The sequence below is a fragment of the Drosophila mauritiana genome, chromosome 3L, assembly GCF_004382145.1.
Source record: "Drosophila mauritiana strain mau12 chromosome 3L, ASM438214v1, whole genome shotgun sequence".
Taxonomy (NCBI): domain Eukaryota; kingdom Metazoa; phylum Arthropoda; class Insecta; order Diptera; family Drosophilidae; genus Drosophila; species Drosophila mauritiana.
In genome coordinates this window covers 17392251-17411858 of record NC_046669.1, presented here as the reverse complement: position 1 = coordinate 17411858, position 19608 = coordinate 17392251, and the positions used below count along the sequence as shown (strand labels likewise).

General features: G+C 42.8%; 5 protein-coding genes and 1 pseudogene across 5 annotated transcripts; 2 read left to right on the top strand and 4 right to left on the bottom strand.

The window, feature by feature from the left end:
- Window positions 1-11: 11 nt before the first annotated feature.
- Window positions 12-2116, bottom strand: LOC117139310 (annotated as a pseudogene).
- A 675-nt stretch (window positions 2117-2791) lies between these two features.
- On the bottom strand, window positions 2792-4730 carry LOC117140324 (antigen 5 like allergen Cul n 1; the record flags this gene model as incomplete). Its single annotated transcript, XM_033303174.1, has 3 exons — window positions 4587-4730; window positions 3364-3755; window positions 2792-3299 (listed from the first exon to the last, which is right to left on the bottom strand). Coding segments are annotated over exons 1-3 (1044 nt in total), but the record flags the coding sequence as incomplete, so codon positions are not given.
- Window positions 4731-6518: 1788 nt separating this feature from the next.
- Window positions 6519-10856, top strand: LOC117140023 (cationic amino acid transporter 2). Its single transcript, XM_033302753.1, has 5 exons — window positions 6519-6650; window positions 8601-8968; window positions 9039-9299; window positions 9354-10139; window positions 10204-10856. The coding sequence occupies exons 1-5, from the start codon at window positions 6616-6618 to the stop codon at window positions 10653-10655; spliced, it is 1902 nt and encodes a 633-aa protein (XP_033158644.1). The 5' UTR covers window positions 6519-6615; the 3' UTR covers window positions 10656-10856.
- Window positions 10848-13577, bottom strand: LOC117140022 (tryptophan--tRNA ligase). Its single transcript, XM_033302752.1, has 3 exons — window positions 13210-13577; window positions 12720-13147; window positions 10848-12548 (listed from the first exon to the last, which is right to left on the bottom strand). Exons 1-3 carry the CDS (start codon window positions 13426-13428, stop codon window positions 11201-11203), a joined length of 1995 nt encoding a protein of 664 aa, XP_033158643.1. The 5' UTR covers window positions 13429-13577; the 3' UTR covers window positions 10848-11200.
- A 389-nt stretch (window positions 13578-13966) lies between these two features.
- Window positions 13967-16296, bottom strand: LOC117140712 (dihydrolipoyl dehydrogenase, mitochondrial). Its single transcript, XM_033303778.1, has 4 exons — window positions 16116-16296; window positions 15279-15806; window positions 14337-15215; window positions 13967-14275 (listed from the first exon to the last, which is right to left on the bottom strand). The coding sequence occupies exons 1-4, from the start codon at window positions 16155-16157 to the stop codon at window positions 14210-14212; spliced, it is 1515 nt and encodes a 504-aa protein (XP_033159669.1). The 5' UTR covers window positions 16158-16296; the 3' UTR covers window positions 13967-14209.
- Window positions 16297-16822: 526 nt separating this feature from the next.
- LOC117140964 (mediator of RNA polymerase II transcription subunit 19) lies at window positions 16823-19579 on the top strand. Its single transcript, XM_033304187.1, has 3 exons — window positions 16823-17570; window positions 18415-18529; window positions 18593-19579. The coding sequence occupies exons 1-3, from the start codon at window positions 17133-17135 to the stop codon at window positions 19045-19047; spliced, it is 1008 nt and encodes a 335-aa protein (XP_033160078.1). The 5' UTR covers window positions 16823-17132; the 3' UTR covers window positions 19048-19579.
- Window positions 19580-19608: the final 29 nt, after the last annotated feature.

Here is a 19608-nt window from a genome sequence, read left to right as displayed (position 1 = left end):
GTTGCATACCTTTAGGAGCTGCAATTTAAAAAAACTTGACGGCATTTTAAATTTAAAACTTTGGTCGTTATCCCCGACTATCGACTATCATATACCCGTAACTTCGCTAGTGGAAGTGCAAGATAAACTTTTAATTTTTCGACGGTTTGTGGGAGTTAACGTGCCATATCAATATAATTTTTCAAGACAATATATGAAATAAAAAATCCACATTTTACCTATTGATTACTGCATTTTTAAAATTTAAATGTCCAAAATAATACCAAAAGTATAAGTTGAACTTTACATTCGTTAAAATATTACATTTATTTTAATTATTCAATTAATATTTAATATTAAGTTACATTTAAATAAATTTCCAAAATTATGAAATTTTTAAAATCATTTTTCACTTCCACCACCACCATCTGTAATAACACCCAAAGTTTTTTTAATCAATCCCCAACCTCCCTTTGCCCAATTCCACCATTTGCAGCAGAGAGGACACAAGCCACACAAAATACTTCTGGATTGGCTTTGTCCTTTCACCATGCCCCTGATCAGTGATGCAGTGTCATTGGTGGTTATCGGCTTGAATAGTTTCATTACAAGTGTCATTACAAAGATTTTTTAATTTTCCATCAGTCACAGTGGTGCAATATTCTCCCGGTTTTCCGGAATACTGGTATAGAAGCGTGTTCTTCTGGGGTGAACAGCTGTATAGACAGGCTAGCCATTGATGGGTCCATCCGACTTTTTCGATACTGGCTATGGCACATCCCAATCGGTTAGTGGGGCCCACAATCATCCTTAGGAAGTGTCCAATCTCCTTCCTGAAACCGATAAATATTATTTGCCATGAATTATATTAGAACTGAAATTACAATTAAAGCTTACTTATCATTTGACAATCCATCAATTAGACTGGATGCAGAAACGTGCTTATACTGATCATACCACGCATTCAGCTGAGATCGAACTATCCTGAATGTATCCTCCTTTGCCTTGAACTTGTTATATACGGCATGGTAGCTTGGGGACGAGAACTCTTCCGTGGATGTACAGTGGTCTGTGGGTGGAGATCGCATCGCTTTACCAAGATTGTAGCCAAAAGAGCCAAATCGTGGTCCCACTTTAACTGGAGCATGCGGCCTGTAATAGGTAATCTGTGCATATGACCCCCGGCCACAATATCGCGATATGTGTTGTGGTAGTCCAGAATGAATTTTCTTAAATGCTTTGAAAGTAAAATGATTTTTGGCTCATCTCCGCACTTCGTAAACCAGTTCTGTAATACAAAAAATAAAAATAAGCTGTAATCAGCTTACACCGAAAAAATTGGCATATGGATAGAACTTCTTGAAAAGAAGAACAATATAAATCTTTTTCAAAACTGCTTGCTTGGTAATATCAATACAAATTTGCAGAGAATATAATGTGTGGGCATAGCAATATTGAGCGGTTTGTGTGCGTTAGAGTGGCAGTGCCAAAATAAGTAATATACATCTTAAATTTCAACTTTCTAGCTTCATGATATATCGACGTTCATACGGACGAACGGACAGATGACATCGTAAGATCAACTCCGCTAGTGATACTGGTCAGAATATACATATTTTATAGTGTATACCTTTACCTGTTATATATTTTTCAGGAAATGCTATATACTCTTTTATAAAAATAGTCTTATCTTGAATGGGTTCCTCATGAATAGTAAAAACTACAAAAGCGAGATCTACTCGTATACCTGAGCAGTAGCTTACTCAAAATTGCATAAAGCACTTAATCCGCAACCATTCAGTTTAAGCTAACAACAAATTCTTTAATCTTTTTTATAACTACAGCTATGTTTTAGGAAAAATCTAAAAATAAATATAAGAACCACAAACTGACTAACCGCGCCATTTTTTATCACAAAGTGACCAAATAAAACACTATGAACCGATCTATACTATAACTAAAATTTAAAGCTCTAAAGTAACCCTCTTACCCCACGGTTGTTGCAGCCAATGTGGGGCAGTTTTTTATCCGCTGGGCAGTTTTTTAAATGGCAATAGTTGGTTTCTGGCAGCAAAAAGACCAAATTCAGGCCGAATAACAGCAGCAACCCAGTTGCAACAAAAGGACAACTCCACATCTTCACAATTTTTTGAAACTAAGTGTGTTGACCATTACTCGGTGTGGAAATTAGTTTAGATTATTAAATTAAGCTCAGTTCATTAGTTCAGTTCATGGCTCAAATGTGAATACAAAATAATTATTTTATCTTCAAGAAAACTAATATTATTAGTTTAGTTAATATTACGATACGATAAATAAACATATCTTTTAAATTTGCAATTTTAGATGGCTTTGAATGGAACGTCTCCTAGACGAGTGGATTAAGCCAAAGACACTAGAATAATAACTAATAATTCTAATAACTAGAATTCTAGTGTCTTTGATTAAACAATGTCCGTCGGTTTGTCCGTATTAGCGCTGTGATCTTCGAAACTATAAAGCGAAAGAGCTTAAGGAATCCAGTATCTGATAGTCAACTATAACAAGCTTTCTTGTTTTATTGTAATGTACTTTTATTGTTTGCACAGATAACAATTTGGTTTAATTTGTAAGCGGCAAATATTAAAATAACACAAAACATAATCGCAGAGTAAAATTATATTTAAAATTTCGTATTATCTGTAGATTGTGACTTTTATTTTATTTTAGCCATAATTTTCATGTTATAAATTTATTGATACATAAGTCGAATTCATTCACCATCTTAATAATCTCCGCCACCACCGCCTCCTCCACCACCGCCATCATCACCACCACCACCACCGCCATCATCACCACCACCACCACCACCACCACCACCACCACCGCCACCACCACCGCCACCACCACCGCCACCACCACCACCACCATTACCGCAACCCACAATTGTTTTCCAAGCATTCTTCACCCAGCCCCAAATTTTTTTCCCCCAATTCCAAAGCCACCCAAAAGTTCTGGGTTGCGATTGTCTATTCAACATGCCCCTGATCAGTGATGTAGTGTCGTTGGCGGTCATTGTGTTGAATAGTTCAGAGTGCATGCAATCTTTCACAGGTTCGGCGTCATTGCATAGATTTTGGAATTTGCCATTAACCCCAGTGGTGCAGTATACTGCCGGTTTTCCGGAATACTCGTATAGAAGCGTGTTCTTCTGGGGTGAACAGCTGTATAGACAGGCTAGCCATTGATGGGTCCATCCGTCTTTTTCGATACTGGCTATAGCACATCCCAATCGGTTAGTGGGGCCCACAATCATCCTTAGGAAGTGCCCAATCTCCTTCCTAAAACCGATAAATATTATTTGCCATGAATTATATTAGAACTGAAGTTACAATTAAAGCTTACTTAGCCGTGGACAATCCATCAATTAGACTGGATGCAGAAACGTGCTTATACTGATCATACCACGCATTCAGCTGAGATCGAACTATCCTGAATGTATCCTCCTTTGCCTTGAACTTGTTATATACGGCATGGTAGCTTGGGGACGAGAACTCTTCCGTGGATGTACAGTGGTCTGTGGGTTGGAGATCGCATCGCTTAACCAAGATTGTAGCTAAAAGAGCCAAATCGTGGTCCCACTTCAACTTGAGCATACGAGCTGCAATGGGTAGCCTGTGCATTTGACCACCGGCCACAATATCGCGATATGTGTTGTGATAGTTTAAAATGAACTTTTTTATATGCTTGGGTACGTCAATGATTTTTGGTTCTTTTCCGCATTTTGGCGACCAGCTCTGCAATACAAAAACAAAAGAGAATACTGTAGCCGAGTTCCCTGACTATTAGATACCCTTTACTCAGATAGTGGGGATGCGAAATTTCATTATTTTTCTAGGATATCGATAGATATTGGGGAACAAAATGAGAAAAAAACTTAAAAAATTTTTTAAAAATGTGGCCGTGACCATTTTGGGCGTTTTGTAGGTGTAAGGAGGCGCCTTGCCAAAGTGTAAAAAAAATGTAAAAGGAAGAAAAATATTAACATTTTTCAAAAGTGTGGGTTTGTGGGCGTTGGAGTAGGTGTGGCTACATGGGTTTGTGGGCTATAGAATGGGTTTAAAAAATTCCACAGCGTGGATGTCACTAGAATCTGCCTATCTAATTTAACTATTCAGTTTTTATAGTTCCATATAGTACAGCGTTCATGCGGACAAAACGACAGACAGAAGGAGATACGGACATGGTCAGATCGACTCGGCTATGTATCCTGATCAAGAATATACATACATATATACTTTATTATATTTATTATTTATATACTTTTTAACCAATTTAGCTTACCCTTTTACTATACGAGTAACGGGTACATATGGGTAGCAATGTTTTTAATGCAATGTAGCAATGTAACATTACGCTAGCTTACTAAAAATTGTTTCATAATAGCATAGTAATACGTAGAGAATCCAATTTAAATTGGTTTAAGTTAAAAACAAATTGTCAAATCTTAAGATAACAACAGCCATATTGCTAGAAAGATTTGAAAATATCGCAACCCGACATAATTAGCAACGCCCTTTTATCACAAGAATGAAATTACGTTGTTGTTTTCGAACTATCATTCTTACCCCACTGTTATTGCAGCCAATATGTGGCAATTTTGTATCCGCTGGACAGTTTTTTAAAAGGCAATAGTTGGTTTCCAGCAAAAAGACCAAATTCAGACCGAATAAAATCAGCAACCCAGCTGCAACGAAAGGATAACTCCACATCTTCACAATCTTTTTGAAACTAAGTGTGTTGGAGATTATTCGATGTTAAAATTAGTTTAGATTATTAAATTATGATTGCCTTATTATAACCAAGTGTGACTGAACAGCGTAAAGGTTTGGATTTAAAACTTCCATGACGAAACATTAAGATCCGTTAAATATTTAGCAAATATAATATTGTAGTCTTAGTGGGCATCATTTAGTTTTTGACCAACTGCAAACGGATCAGATTAAAATTGCTTGTCTGCGCACTCATCAGTTTATATTTACACCACTGTCCCTTAATAAACAAATTTGAGCAAATTTATTTTATCTATGTTTGTACAAGCTTACATATGTATGCCCATAAATACATACATACATATGTATGATTCATTCAATCATCGGAATCTCTTCGCCAACTGATTAGCAACTCAAAATGTGACTTTAATTGTAAATAAAACTCTAATTGTTGATTCATGTGAAAGTGATTTCTTCTGCACAGAGTGATTCCTACTCATTATAAGTTTTTGAAAAGTGTAATTATACATTATTCTGTATATATGTACATATAAACATACATATGTATGTACATAAGTCCATATATAGAAATGTATATGCTTGATCAGTATATATGCATGTCTAGGCAAACTAATTTCAATTTTAAAGATACATAGATTAATGCATGAAATTTTTCAAAAAGTCTTCTTTCTATTGCATGTGGTGCATACGTAAGTCGAAACAGGCCGGATCGGATTACTTTATTATAAGTATGTACATATGTATGTATGTAGATTAGAAATAATGAAATAATAAATGTATAATAAATGTATGTATAAATAAATGAAAAAATAAATGTATAACAACATTTACTTCTGTTGCTTTTGATCATATAGTGTTCTTATTTAAAAATATAAAAAACTAACATTTTTCAGCCCTAAATTATGTGAGCAAGATAACAATAGGCGGTGTTTCTTGAAACGTTCTAAGAACCTCTGTTAGGGGTGGAACTAGGGGCTGATGAAATTGAAGTGGCTATGTAGTAAGCACACTAAGAAAGGCCCAAAAGAGAGCCAACAAAAGAGAGCGGCTATTGTGCTTTTTACCGGCAAAATCAGGGCTGCCATTCCACAGCATTGAATGTCTTTATAACGCCAGCATATCTAGCTCATGGATATTCGAAGAAGTCGACTACCCGGATTCTCTCCCGACCGTCAAACGCAAATGGTAGATGATCATGGACGTAGCGCGAGGGATGTCAAATAATACAATATTATTACTTTATATAATTTATAATAATATAATATAATAATAATAGCTTCATTATTTAATAATAAAATATATTATTTAATAATAAATAATATATATATTATTATCATTATTATAATTAGTACAGGTCAACAAATATTTAATATCAAAATTTCAACTGAACTCGCTTGGAATTCTTACATTATCTTATCTTATTCTTATTTAGGTTTAGAGTTTTTACTTGTGAATAGAAAGATATAAATATGAGCTAAATTATTAAATTTTATTATACAAATTATATTTCAACTACTTAAGACTTAACCGAAAAATTTGTTCGCTTAATAAAACTAAGATTTGAAAGTTTTGAAATTCAATAGATTTTTAAGTTTCTAAAAAAGAGGTTTCAAGTTGGGTTTGCGCTACTGTTATTTAGAAGGGTTCAGCGAGGTGCAATCCCCTTTTGACTGCGGCCATGGCAAATGGGAGAATGGAGAGAGCGGCAGCTGCACTGGCAATGTATATGTGCCTGTGTTGCGTGGAAAAGCGATTTTATGACCAAAACACATGGTTTGCGGCAGAATGGTTATGTGAAGAACGGAAAGCGGCCGCAAATTGATGAGCGGTACAGTATTAATTGAATTTAATCAAATCGATTCGCATGACAGCAATGGAGGAGTTCGCCGAGTACTATGGGTGAGTTACTTGAGATGTGAATTGTGTGTGTGTGTGGATGGCCTCAAGAACACGCATGCAACTAGTGTCTAAAATTAGCGTTAAATGCAATCAAACACGGTGGCTAATTTTAGCCACGATTTAGCACCCACTTCTCGGCCAAACGACGTGAATCGGCTATTCCCTATCAGCTGAGTTGCGTATAAACAATGGCCAAATCTCCATCTACACGCGGCCATGTGAATGAAAAGCTCAAACAAAGCGAAATTAGTAGTGCCGTACGAAAGCAAAACCATCCAAGTGGTATCAACACCCCAACTGGAAAATGCCCTGTGGAGCGTGTTTATCCTTTTCACATAGGGACGAAAAGTTCAGCTGCTTGTTTTGGCGCGTAAAAATTCCAATTAAACTGGTCGCAATGAAGTATTTCTCATATTTCGTACTTGGAAATAATACTTCATTTGAAAAATTAGTCATACAAAGAAAATATTAAGATTTTTTTTTTAAAGTTTAGTTCTCAAGTCGTGGTTTTTATCTTGTGAAAGTTCTTTAAGATATCAGCCACTTTCTAATGTGTAAGATGCCTGTCAAAGATGTAAATATTAAAGCCTCAAAAAATCTTAATTACCAAGCAAGTGAACTGATCCTAAAATGTAGCTACTCTGCTATTTATTTAATGACGACAAACCACCATATCACTATTCGAACCGCTAATCGAACGCGACAATTCATTAGGGCTTGTGGTAAACTTGGCCCATCGACCTGACAATGCATCCGTTGGATTGAGAATTCCCATCCGTAGTATGCATTCGGGTATGCGATACTCGTACTTCATGTTCAGGTGGGGAAGGAGGTGGGTAACGGGTTACCAATTAGCGTTATCAGCGTCAGAGACGCGATTCCACCACAGTTGTGTCTGACCTGAGGATTCGAGAGCTTCTGTCCGGCTGGAACTCACCACGATCCCCGGAGCCGTAGAACCGATTCGCTATTTAATGGCACTGGCGTGCTTCACAAACGCTCAGAAATAAGTGGAACGTTTCCCGACGCTATACGCAACTCGATCCAATTCCAAACTGCGAATTCGAATACGCAAACTCAATTAAGTGGCAACCAGATACAGATTCGATTATTATTTGCCCACTCAAGTATTTGAAACTCGACTCCACCCTTGGAAACCTAGAATGGCTGGCAGTTTGTGATATTAAGTTGATAAAGATTCAAAGGGGATAAAAGAGACAAGCTAAAAAAAAGTATCTTTGTGATAAATTATCTGAACTAGTTCACTAATAAGCAGGTGAGAAAACGATAAATAATTCTCTGAAATATAAATTTTCAAACATATTTTAAAGTTGTATCGAAAATTTAAAACGGGTTTGAATAGTTTTATGTTTATTTCTTGACAATTTTGTGTGATAAAAGAAAAAACTCATTTTTTAATAATATTTAATATTTAAAGACATTAATTATTTTCAACCATGTAAGCCGAAATGGATTTAGAAAACTTGAAGGATTTGCATTTTTTAATTTCTGAATCCTTATCAAATTTGTATTTGAACAGTTTGACAAACTCCTAGTTTCTTGAGCGTTGTCTTAACTGAGGCACTGCACCATGGGATAACTTTGTGTGAAGATATCCCCTGTGAGTCATTGGTAATAATCCCCGATGATCACAAGACTCCAATTTAGATCAGCTTCGACGCGACTTGGCGGCTGTAAAACCGTTGTCTACATTCGCACATTAACGGACGCCCACTAATTTTCTTATGGCCCGATCCATAAACCCAACTCCGCACAATTTCTTAGCCCACCTACCATCACCGGCACTTTCCACAAATTGCGAACGTGTTAATATGTGGGTTCTGTAAACATCGAAAATACGGCGGGTTATTATTGCACGGCTCAGCAGAAGCCCTAAGCCCCAATTGCACACTTACCCATTATAATAATTGTTTAATGAACATATTCCAGAATGCCCAGCTGGAGCGTGACGAATGCGTTTCGCGTGCTCACACGCAAGAAGCCCCTGGAGGACTCGAATGAATCCAAATTGGCCAAGGTCTTATCCGCCTTCGATCTTACCGCCCTGGGAATCGGATCGACGTTGGGTGTGGGCGTTTATGTCCTAGCTGGCGAAGTGTCCAAGCAGTATGCCGGTCCTGCCGTGGTCGTAAGCTTCCTCATCGCTGCCATCGCCTCGATTTTCGCCGGACTGTGCTATGCGGAGTTCGGAGCTCGCGTTCCAAAGGCGGGATCGGCGTACATCTACAGCTATGTGACCATTGGCGAGTTTATCGCCTTCCTCATCGGCTGGAATCTCATTCTCGAATACGCAATTGGTAAGTTCTCAATTGGAGACGCCGCCGTCTGATTGATTTGATTTAATTGCCCAATATTCGCTTTCCCTAGGCTCTGCCAGTGTCGTCAAGGGTTTAAGCACCTATCTCGATCAGCTTTGCGGCAATCCGATGAGCAGTTTCCTGGGCACCCACATGCCCCTCAATATCGAGGGAATGGGTGCCTATCCGGATCTGTTTGCCTTCGTGGTGACCATACTTTTTTCCCTGGCCATTGCAGTGGGAGCCAAGGAGTCCACCAGGGTCAACAATGTTTTCACCATGCTTAATCTTGGAGTCGTGTTGTTCGTCATTATTGCGGGTCTTTTTAAAGGTTGGTTTTGAAATTGTTTTTCATATTTATTTACTAACACAATCCTTTTTTCAGTTTCCAGCAGCAACTGGTCCATTCCAAAATCTCAGGTACCCGAGGGCTACGGCGAGGGTGGATTTATGCCCTACGGAGTTTCGGGCATAATTAAGGGAGCTGCAGTTTGTTTTTACGGCTTTATTGGCTTCGACTGCATTGCCACAGCTGGAGAGGAGGCCAAGAACCCCAAGAAGTCCATACCATTTGCTGTGATCGTCTCGCTGGCCATGATCTTCCTGGCCTACTTTGGAGTGTCCACAGTGCTGACCATGATGCTGCCCTATTTTGAGCAGGACGAAAAGGCTCCGCTGCCCCATGTCTTCCGGATAAACGGCTGGCATGTGGCCGAGTATGTTGTCAGTATTGGAGCGATGTTTGGACTGTGCTCCAGCATGATGGGAGCCATGTTCCCGCTGCCAAGGATAGTATTTGCCATGTCCAACGATGGATTGCTGTTCAAATTTCTCGGAGACATTAGCGAGAAGTACAAGACGCCGTTCAAGGGAACCATGATCACAGGTCTGCTGACTGGAATTCTGGCGGCCGTTTTCAATCTCAGCCAACTGGTGAACATGATGTCCATTGGCACTTTGTTGGCCTATTCCATGGTGGCCAGTTGTGTCCTTATGCTCCGCTACGAAGTGGACGATCGACGTGAGAGCCGCATTGTGGCAAACGGACGTGCCACGGGTCTCGAGCAGGATCGTCCGTGTGCCCTCTGGAGGCGGATATTTAACCTAAATGGTCAGACAGTACCCACAAAGCAGACTTCAAGGATCGTGACCTACAGTGTCACGCTGTTCTGTGAGTACAAATGTTTTAAATTAGTATTATTAATATAGCTCTAATAACCTTTATTTTGTTGCAGCTCTTTGGTGCATGGTTTTCTCGCAGATTCTGACCAAGTTCGAGGAGGATCTGGCTAACGTGACGTCCTTCGATGGTATTAAGTTGGTGCTGGGCACCATACCCCTTGCAGTACTGCTCCTGGTCATCTCGCGCCAGCCAACATCAGGAGTGAAATTGTCGTTCAAGGTGCCCTTGGTTCCCTGGCTACCCGGCATTTCCATTCTGATCAACATTTACCTGATGATCAAGTTGGACATACTCACATGGATTCGCTTCAGTATATGGATCGCCATAGGCCTGGCAATCTTCCTGGCCTATGGCATCCGTCACAGCCGTCTGAGGCAGCGGGAACAGCGCAACAATTCTATTGCCATGATGCGGGACTGTAGCAATTCGGCGTTGTTGGGCGGTCAGGAGAACTCAAAATACAGCAACGAGGTGCCCCTGATATTGATGCACAGTACATCCTAAATATATATTGATATTAACCACACTTTACATTTACTTTTTTTGCCTGCGAAATGCGCGTTTAGACGCGCTTCTCATCATTCACATACTCACCTTTGTAATTTACACATGCACTTATCCTCATACCGTAAAATAGGATACCAAAAACAACGAGAGTACAATAAGTAAGCTGAAAGCAATAAACACGAATATTCCTATGTTAAATCAGTACAAATTTATTTGGGTGCGAGATTTGCTTATAATTTAGCGATGAAATCCAGCCGGCCAATACAATCACATGGGATTAAACATTTTACAAGTTTAAAATGTAATCTTACTGCACTCTCAGTACATAACAGTAAATATAACAACAATTGTAGTGTCATTATCCACATATGCCATTTGATTTTGGTACGCCTATATTATCTTGATATCGCAGCACTTTAAGTATTGACTTCGTCTTCTGCTGCAAAAGCCGTTCGCGATTTTCAAAAAAACGACAGATTTGACAGTAATGTTACCTAAGTATACTTGAACTACACTTATAACAATTGCAATGTTTCCGAGAGTTAAATCTCGACTTTGGTAGCTTCTGTGGCATTACGCTCGCCTTTCTCCCTTTCACGTTCCGCGGACTCCTCCTCTTCAGCTTCTTCGCGTTGCTCCTCAAAGGATGCCTGCTCCTCCTCCTCGTTCGGGACAATTATGAACTCACTGTCTCCTGCCGTAGAGTTAGTTTTCTCGCTCGAGCGACTTGAATTGGAAAGCGATTCTAAGGCAGAGCCGTACAAAGCGGGGTTGCAAGTGAACTCTTGCTTCTTGGCAGCGTTTACTTCCCGTGCAATGGTGGATACCGCGCTGGGATTCACGTTCTGGCTGTGCTTGTAAGAGCCACCCTGCGATTGTTGGCCGAATCCCAGATGGCCAGTTACGGGTTTAACTGTCGCGCGCTTGTTCTTAGCTATACCTCCGGTGACCATGCTGGACGAAAATCCTGGCGGCGGTTTGAACCCAATATGCGGAGCATTGCAGGTGTCCATCTGGAAAACGTGTCGAGTTCGAGTGGTACCGAGTTGTTTCTCCACGCGCATGGTCTGAGTGGGAACGATGGGCGCCCGACGGATCACCCGCGGTGGAACGGCCTGTGGCATATCCGCCATCTCGCCGGTGGTTGACTGACCAGCTCCTCCGCTTGGCTGATCTCCGAATCCGTACATCCGTTCGTGGCGCTCGTGGACATTCCCATCGAAGTCCTTGGACATTCGCCTGCTTGCCGAGGTTTTGGAAATATCGGGTGCGGGCAGAAGTGGAGCCACATGCACCGCAGCCGGAATGTTGGCACTGGTGCCTAGCCCTAGGCGCTGTTTGACATCGTTCAACGTTTGACGTGCCTGCTGACGTGCCTTTTCTGCACCCACTTCCAGCAAGTAGATCATCTCGTTGCGCTTCGTCATGTGATGGTGTATCTGTTCACGGATCGGACGCAAGTGCTCGACCACAGCCTCCGCCACACGGTCCTTATACTTTGCCGTGTCCAAAGTGGCGGCCTCGTTCACCACTGTCTTAATGCTCTGTCCCGTGACCTGGGCATGAATGTTGACCAGATTGCTGACGCCAGCTCGCTTGCCAGGATTATAGGTAATGTCCGATGTAAAGTCTGTGACGGCTTTCTTTATCTTCTGCGTTATCAAGTCGGGCGAGTCACATAAGTTGATGGTGGCCTTGGGATTCGCCTCCGACTTAGACATCTTTTTGGAGGGATCTCGCAGGGACAGCACACGGGAGGCATCCCCATCCTCAATAATGGCGGTGCAAACAGGGAAGGTCTCGCCATAGCGGCCGTTATAAATTCTGGACAAATGCTGGGCCAGCTGAATGTGCTGAATCTGATCAGCGCCAACAGGAACATGAGTGGCCCTAATGGAAAAACGAATATGAATATTATAAGTACTATAATAAGTAAGCAGATGGCAAACCATTTCAGAGATTAAAAGATGGCTTAAGAATGTGTAAAGCTAAACCAAAGCGTTGAAGACTGATACTGGGACGCTTGCATTCTCGACCAAAAGAAGGAATATGTTTACTTACTTGTAAAGCATGATGTCTGCTGCTTGAAGAACCGGGTAAACGTACAATCCCAGAGGGACATCCTTTAGAAGACGGGACTTCTCCCGGAACTGCGGCAGTTGAGCCAATCGCGGCATGGTGGTCAAGGAGCTAAGGATCCAGTTGAACTCGGCGTGCTCGGCAACGGCTGACTGGACGAAGAGCGTGCTCTTGGTGGGATCGATTCCACATGCCAGCAACGTGGCGGCCATGGTGAAGATATTCTCTCGCAGAAGCGGCGGATTGTGGGGCATGGTAATAGAGTGCAAATCCACAATACAGACGGTGACATCGTCACGGGCATTCTGCAGCTCCACCCACTTGCGCACGGCGCCGAGATAATTACCCAGATGCAGGGAACCCGTCGGCTGGATGCCACTGAAGATTTTCCTCGGCCAGCGGCTGTTATGCTGGATTGGGGTAATATATTAGAGTCTTGTGTTATGTAAACTAATTCTACGAATGCACTTACTTCTTCGTGGCCACTGTTACCAGAATTACCATGGGTCTGTACCTGGTGCTTGTTCCCACCGGTTACTTGGGCCGTCGCAGAGGGCGTTCCAGCCGTCCTACTAGCCAATCCCGGCAAGAAACTCCTCGACTGAACGCAACGGCTCTGGAAATACACAGCTGTCCGTCCCTTTTTGGCCACCTTAGACAGACTGCGGTGGAGCTTGCCAAATCGGAACATTGCAATGAATGCTATGAATTTTGTACCCCAAAACTTTTGAGTAAAAAATATTGGGAATAATGCGGTGCTAAATGTGTGAATAAAGCCCAAAAATAAATTATTTTTTCGAAACAGACGAAATTTTGACACTAAGCGTTCGCGAGCGTTGCCAGATGGCTTTTGAAAAGCCGGTGCGACAGCTGTGAACAGTGATACTCAGCTTGGCGGGTTTTCCGCTAAAAAGGGGATGAGCAAAAAGCTACTTTTAACATTCGAAATTATTCAACTAAAACTTAGAAATGAATATTTTAATTAAATCAATAACTTTATTTATTATCATTCTTTTATAACCCCCTATTCAGGGTTATTACCTATTTACGTTTTTCTTGTTAACGTACTAATTAAATGAATTGTTTCATGGTAAATACATTTTAGAGACCAATTAAAAAAAAAAAATTTAATACAGGACGCCTATTTTTCCATTCTTTTTTAGCTTGTAGCTTTATTAGTTGTACACCAGAAAATCTAACGATATTGAAAAGGTATTAATCTGCTGAACTGCAGTTTCGAGTTTTCAAACAGTGTTGTATTTATTCTAGCTTAATACACATATTACATTGCAATTAACGCCTGGCGCCATTACCATTATTTATATTTTCCACTTTTCTGTTCCTACATTGAGAGTTACAAATATGCGGAGACTGTCGTTTCGGCCGTCAGGATAATTTTTCGAATAGGGGTTATTCAAAGATTTCAAACGCGGTGCAAAATTCTTCACTATCTGGCAGGGATTGGGAAGTGCTTAGAAGTTGATGGGTTTGCCAAAGGCAGCTGCCACATTAGCCTCACGCAGGGCCTCGGAACATGTCTGAAAGAAAGGATTGTGCATTAGGCTGGAAATGTTCAAATCAGATTGGGTGATCACTTACTGGATGCGCATGGCAAACGCGGGCAACGTCCTCGGCAGCGGCTCCGTACTCCATGGCCAGCACAGCCTCGTTAATGAGCTCGCCGGCACCAGGTCCGATAATGTGGGTTCCCAGGATCTTATCGGTGGCCTGGTCGGCCAGAACCTTGACGAAACCGTCGGTGTCGTTGTTGGTCTTGGCACGAGAGTTGGCCAGGAAGGGGAACTTGCCCACCTTGTAGGCAACGCCCTCCTGCTTCAGTTGCTCCTCGCTCTTGCCAACCCACGCGACCTCGGGATGCGTGTAGACTACACTGGGCACGCAGTTGTAGTCGATGTGCACGTGGCCGCCGTTGATGCCCTCAATGGTGATGAGGCCCTCATCTTCAGCCTTGTGCGCCAACATGGGTCCGTGGATGCAGTCGCCGATGGCGTAAATGTTGGGCACCACAGTTTGGAAAGTGGCGTTGACGGGGATCCTGCCGCGGTCATCCTTAACAATGCCCACGGCCTCCAGACCCAGACCTTCGGTGTAGGGACGACGTCCAACACTGACCAGCAGGGCGTCGCACTGGATCTCCTCTTTCTCGCCAGACTTGGCGTTCTCCACGGACACGGTAACGTTGTCGCCGCTGCGAGAGGCAGCCGTCACCTTGGTGCCCAGCTTGAACTTAAGTCCCTGCTTTGTGAGCACCTTTTGGAACGTCTTGGAGACTTCGTTATCGATGCCCACGCCGCCGATCGTGTCCATGAACTCAATGGCAGTGACCTCAGCGCCCAGACGCGACCATACCGAACCCAGCTCCAGACCAATGACACCGGCGCCGATAACAACCAGATGCTTGGGCACCTTGGCCAGCTTCAGGGCGCCAGTGCTGCTCACAATAACTTCCTCGTCGATCTGTGAAGGTTTTTGAATGGCATGCATTACTAATCAAGCGCGCTGTAGAGGTTTTGTACTTACTTCAATGCCAGGGAAGGGGGTAACCTCCGAGCCGGTGGCGATGAGGATGTTCTTGGTCTTGACAGTCTCCGTGGAGCCGTCGGATTTCTTAACCTCCACCTCGTTGGGATTGACGATGCTGCCGAAGCCCGTCAGCTGTGTCACCTTGTTCTTCTTGAAGAGCATGGCAATGCCACCGGTCAAAGCCTTCACGGCGTTCGACTTTTGGCCCATAAGCTTCTCCAGATCCAGGCTAACGCTACCGCAGCTAATACCACGATTCTCCAGATCACCAGAGTGGGCCATGTGGTAGTAGTGGGAGTTGTTCAGCAGCGCCTTTGAGGGAATGCAGCCAACATTCAGGCAGGTGCCGCCCAGAGTTGCCTCCTTCTCCACGCTGACCGTCTTCATGCCCATCTGGGCGGCCTTGATGGCGGCGACATAGCCACCGGGTCCGGAGCCAATCACCACGATGTCCGCCTCGTGGGTGCTGGAGTAGCAGCGAGCGTTAAGGGCACCCAGAATGGCGGCATTAGTGCGCAGAGGAGTCTGTAAAGACGGCAGATTACTACATGTTGTGGCACCTTATCATTTATCACGCCAGTCGCACGCATTTCGCACTAATCTTTGGCCGACTATCAGCTGATAATTGGCCCAATTAGCGACCTTGAAAACGGGGCCAAACAAATCCCCCAAACGCCAGTGAATCACCCACCGTGATCATATGAGCACTGCAGGTGATCCAAATGCATTTTCCAGGCTTTTCCTGCCCATTTCTCGACCCCCTCGGTGAGGTTAGATTGCATAACTTGAGGGGCGATGGCGTTTGGGGAATCGGTTATGTCGCCCGATCCTTACCTTGGCTACTGCCGAAACAACATGACGGAGCGTGAACTGCATGGCTGGTGCGGGCGAGTTATGAGGATAATCGTTATTTAACTACAAACACAACACTAGTTTGATGTGTGTTTTTCCGACTGTTTTTCGTGTTGTGGGGCTCGGAGCGGTCGCAGGGCTGGCGATGTGCATTCGATAGTGGTCATATGATGGCCAGGGTGCTATCGATTGTTTTGGAAATTTTCCACTATGTTGGAATTTGAAATTCTAAAACAATTTCGTATGAAAAAGTTGTGTATAAAAATATTGGTTTGACGATCGTTCAAAATACGATATGTCCCGTCACTAAATTGCTAGTTTATAAGATATTCACTTTATGGGTCATTTATAGCAAAAGCTACCTAAAGTCAAACCAAACTGTATGTGCAAGCCCGCTTTTACAGTTTCGGCAGCCATTAATTTATGTTTGTGTATTTCTTTAAAATTACTGTTTTAAAAATATACATATGAGCATACATACGATACATATAATAATAGTTCAAAAGTAAGTGACTATATTATTTACAAAAGTAATTGAAAATGTATTATACGATGAATACTCGATAGTTTACCGCACAGTACAACCCTGTGTGGTATTTCCATCTGTGATATTTCCCAGAACAATTTTGGTATTTTTACGGCGCGTTCATCTCGCGTTTTCGTTAAAGCCTCAGTATTTCGCTAGCTGTCGCAATGCGGTCACACTGGTTCGCGGACACAACAAGATGGCGAGACTTGCCTCCGAAATCTGTTAGAAAACGCCACAAGAGCAAATAATTAGTTGAGTTTTCGACCAGAAAAGAGTCCGCCGAAGTGCCGGGCAGACGCGGCGCATTTTGCAGAGTGTGAGCTTGGCCAGCGTAGCCCGAGAGCCGCGACAGGCGACACCTTCGGCTGGCCTTGCCTTGTTGCTGTGCCCCTGTGTGCGTGAGCTTGTGCGGTGCGGTGCGAGTGTGTGTGTGGTCTGCCAAGAGTGAAGAGAATCGCTGAGTTTCCAAGATGATGAGCAACTACGGCAACATGATGGACTCACCGAAGTCATCGCCCCACGGCGGCGGCCGATCACCCGTGGTGGCCCGTCAAGACTCCTCCGGCACCCTGAAAACGACCATTTCGCTGGGCAAGACGCCCACGATCATTCACACGGGGCCATTTTACTCCATGAAGGAACCGCCCGCCAAGGCAGAACTTACCGGCGACAAGGATCTCATGACCGAGTACGGACTGCACCACACACTCACCAAGTTCAAGGAGAAGAAGTTCAAGGAGTCGCTGGCCTCGTTTCTGCAGAACATCCCCGGCATTAACGACCTCATCACGCATCCCGTGGAGAATAGCACGCTGCGGAGCGTGATCGAAAAGCCGCCCATTGGTGGAAAGGAGCTTCTTCCGCTGACCCCCGTGCAGCTGGCCGGATTCCGCCTGCATCCCGGACCGGTTGGTTTTCCCAATATGCTTTTATTTCGCTTGCTCTGTTTTAAGAATGACGAATCTTTAGATTTGGCACATTCAACATTTCAAGAAACATTTAGACGCTATTCACTGCTTTGGGTCTCTATACATTTGCATTCATTATTTTCGCCTTTTAAATATTACATATGAAATTTGGATTTAAGAGCAATAATATTGGTATCCCTTAAGCGTAATCCTAGTCCTTGAACAGCCTGAACTATGAAGTGTTATTTGGTTGCGTCTTTTCTGTAATGTTTTTAAACCACTTTTGAACAGGGTATATTGAGTCAGTAGTTCGCAACGCAGTGATAATTCACAGCTAAGTCGATATAGCCATGTCCGCTTGCCGGTTTCTATGTAAACTAGTCTTTCTGTTTTAAATTTTTGTTGCAAGTGGTGTATAAGTCGGAACGCGCCAGATCAGGCCACTAAATCATATTGCTGCCATATGGTTGGATAATATGATATTCCAAAAAACAGCAAATTACCGTCGTTGTTTTTGATCGTGTAAGCTACAGCTTGACGAAGCCACTTTCCTTTCTTGTTATTGAATTATTGGTGTTTAATATTCTTGAGAGTTTTTTTTTCAACCTATATGTAATCTAATAATATCGGGTTAATAAATATATGTTTAATATACGCTTTTATAGTAGAGTGATCGTTTTTCTATACGCAATTCATCTTAAAAGGTTTCGCGAAATATTTTTTACACGTCATATATGTCAACCAAACGATTTATCAATCGTTACTACAACAAATTGCATAAATTATCTCATTTTATTTTTCTTCTGCACATTGCTAATTTATCCGATTCTGGTGCTCCTTTCAGCTGCCGGAACAGTATCGTACCACATATGTCACACCTGCGCGTAAACACAAAAACAAACACAAAAAGCAAAAACACAAAGACGGCGTGACCACGGGACAGGAATCCACGCTGCTCGGTAAGCAATCTGCTGAATTATCGCTCAACTCGATCACACATCACCCAATGAACCATCTTGCAGACTCGGCCGGCCTGGAGACTTACGAGAAAAAGCACAAGAAGCAGAAACGCCATGAGGACGACAAGGAGCGTAAGAAGCGCAAAAAGGAGAAGAAGCGTAAAAAGAAAAACCAGAGCCCCGAACCGGGCATGGGTATGCTGCCCGGTGGAGCGGGCTTGGGCGGAGCAGCGGGTGTAATGGGAGCCACTAGTCTGGGATCGCTGGGAGGAGGACCTGGTCCCGGGCTGTCCAGCCTTAGTGCCAGTATGGGACCTGGCGTTGTGGGGAACATGAACAGCTTCTCCTCATCGATGCAGATGCAGCAGCAACAGCAGATGCCCATGCAGCAACAGCAGATGTCAAGTGGCGGTCTGCTGGGATCTGTGCTGGGCACGAGCGGCGGTCCAGGTGGCGGCGGCGGAGGAGGAGGTGGGGGCGGCGGCGGCGGTGGGAGCCTGCTTATGTCGCAGTTCTAGGCAGGATCCTTTAGCAAAATAGACTTGGCTCATTACCTCTCATCAGCAGACGCACCCCAAATGGCAACATAAAATAAAACGTAGAGGGCCTCGGTCCTCTACATGCAATTTTCTCGATATCGTTTCGTGTCCTAGTTATTAATTTATGATTATCGTAAATGTAAAATAGTTTATTTCTGTAATTAGCCAACAATTTTTCGTTCGTTTTCGCGCTAGCTTAATGAGATTTATTTAAACGCAAGTTATGGTACAAAACGTTTTCGCTCTCGATTCCAGCTCTTCCCTCCACACAAACACCCCCTCGCCACGCCCCCACAAAAACGCTGCTTTGCAACCTTTTTAATTTGCTTACCAACTTTGTAACGTGTAGGGTCAGTATTTCAATTAAATTTCTGCAATGGTTTGTTCTTCCAGCAAGTTTATAAACACAAAAGAAAGCTGAGATTCAACAAAATAAAAATGCCTGTACTATAAGTAATTAATTTTAGTGATTAGGCACATAAAACAATAAACAAGCATACAAATGATCAAAGTGTGTGTTTACCAGCGGTTGAGGGGGCT

What these genes read in the sequence shown, in the direction of transcription:
- LOC117140023 (XM_033302753.1), top strand. Translation starts at nt 6,616, where the DNA reads ATGACAGCAATGGAGGAGTTCGCCGAGTACTATGG. An exon ending in TATTGCGGGTCTTTTTAAAG is followed by an intron (nt 9,300 to 9,353) that starts GTTGGTTTTGAA and finishes TCCTTTTTTCAG; the next exon opens with TTTCCAGCAGCAACTGGTCC. An exon ending in CTACAGTGTCACGCTGTTCT is followed by an intron (nt 10,140 to 10,203) that starts GTGAGTACAAAT and finishes ATTTTGTTGCAG; the next exon opens with CTCTTTGGTGCATGGTTTTC.
- LOC117140712 (XM_033303778.1), bottom strand. Translation starts at nt 16,157, where the DNA reads ATGCAGTTCACGCTCCGTCATGTTGTTTCGGCAGTAGCCAAG. An exon ending in CCCCCTTCCCTGGCATTGAA is followed by an intron (nt 15,216 to 15,278) that starts GTAAGTACAAAA and finishes AAACCTTCACAG; the next exon opens with ATCGACGAGGAAGTTATTGT. An exon ending in GCGTTTGCCATGCGCATCCA is followed by an intron (nt 14,276 to 14,336) that starts GTAAGTGATCAC and finishes CCTTTCTTTCAG; the next exon opens with ACATGTTCCGAGGCCCTGCG.
- LOC117140022 (XM_033302752.1), bottom strand. Translation starts at nt 13,428, where the DNA reads ATGTTCCGATTTGGCAAGCTCCACCGCAGTCTGTCTAAGGTGGCCAAA. An exon ending in GTAACAGTGGCCACGAAGAA is followed by an intron (nt 13,148 to 13,209) that starts GTAAGTGCATTC and finishes ACCCCAATCCAG; the next exon opens with CATAACAGCCGCTGGCCGAG. An exon ending in GCAGACATCATGCTTTACAA is followed by an intron (nt 12,549 to 12,719) that starts GTAAGTAAACAT and finishes TTTTTCCATTAG; the next exon opens with GGCCACTCATGTTCCTGTTG.
- LOC117140964 (XM_033304187.1), top strand. Translation starts at nt 17,133, where the DNA reads ATGATGAGCAACTACGGCAACATGATGGACTCACCGAAGTCATCGCCC. An exon ending in TCCGCCTGCATCCCGGACCG is followed by an intron (nt 17,571 to 18,414) that starts GTTGGTTTTCCC and finishes TGCTCCTTTCAG; the next exon opens with CTGCCGGAACAGTATCGTAC. An exon ending in ACAGGAATCCACGCTGCTCG is followed by an intron (nt 18,530 to 18,592) that starts GTAAGCAATCTG and finishes ACCATCTTGCAG; the next exon opens with ACTCGGCCGGCCTGGAGACT.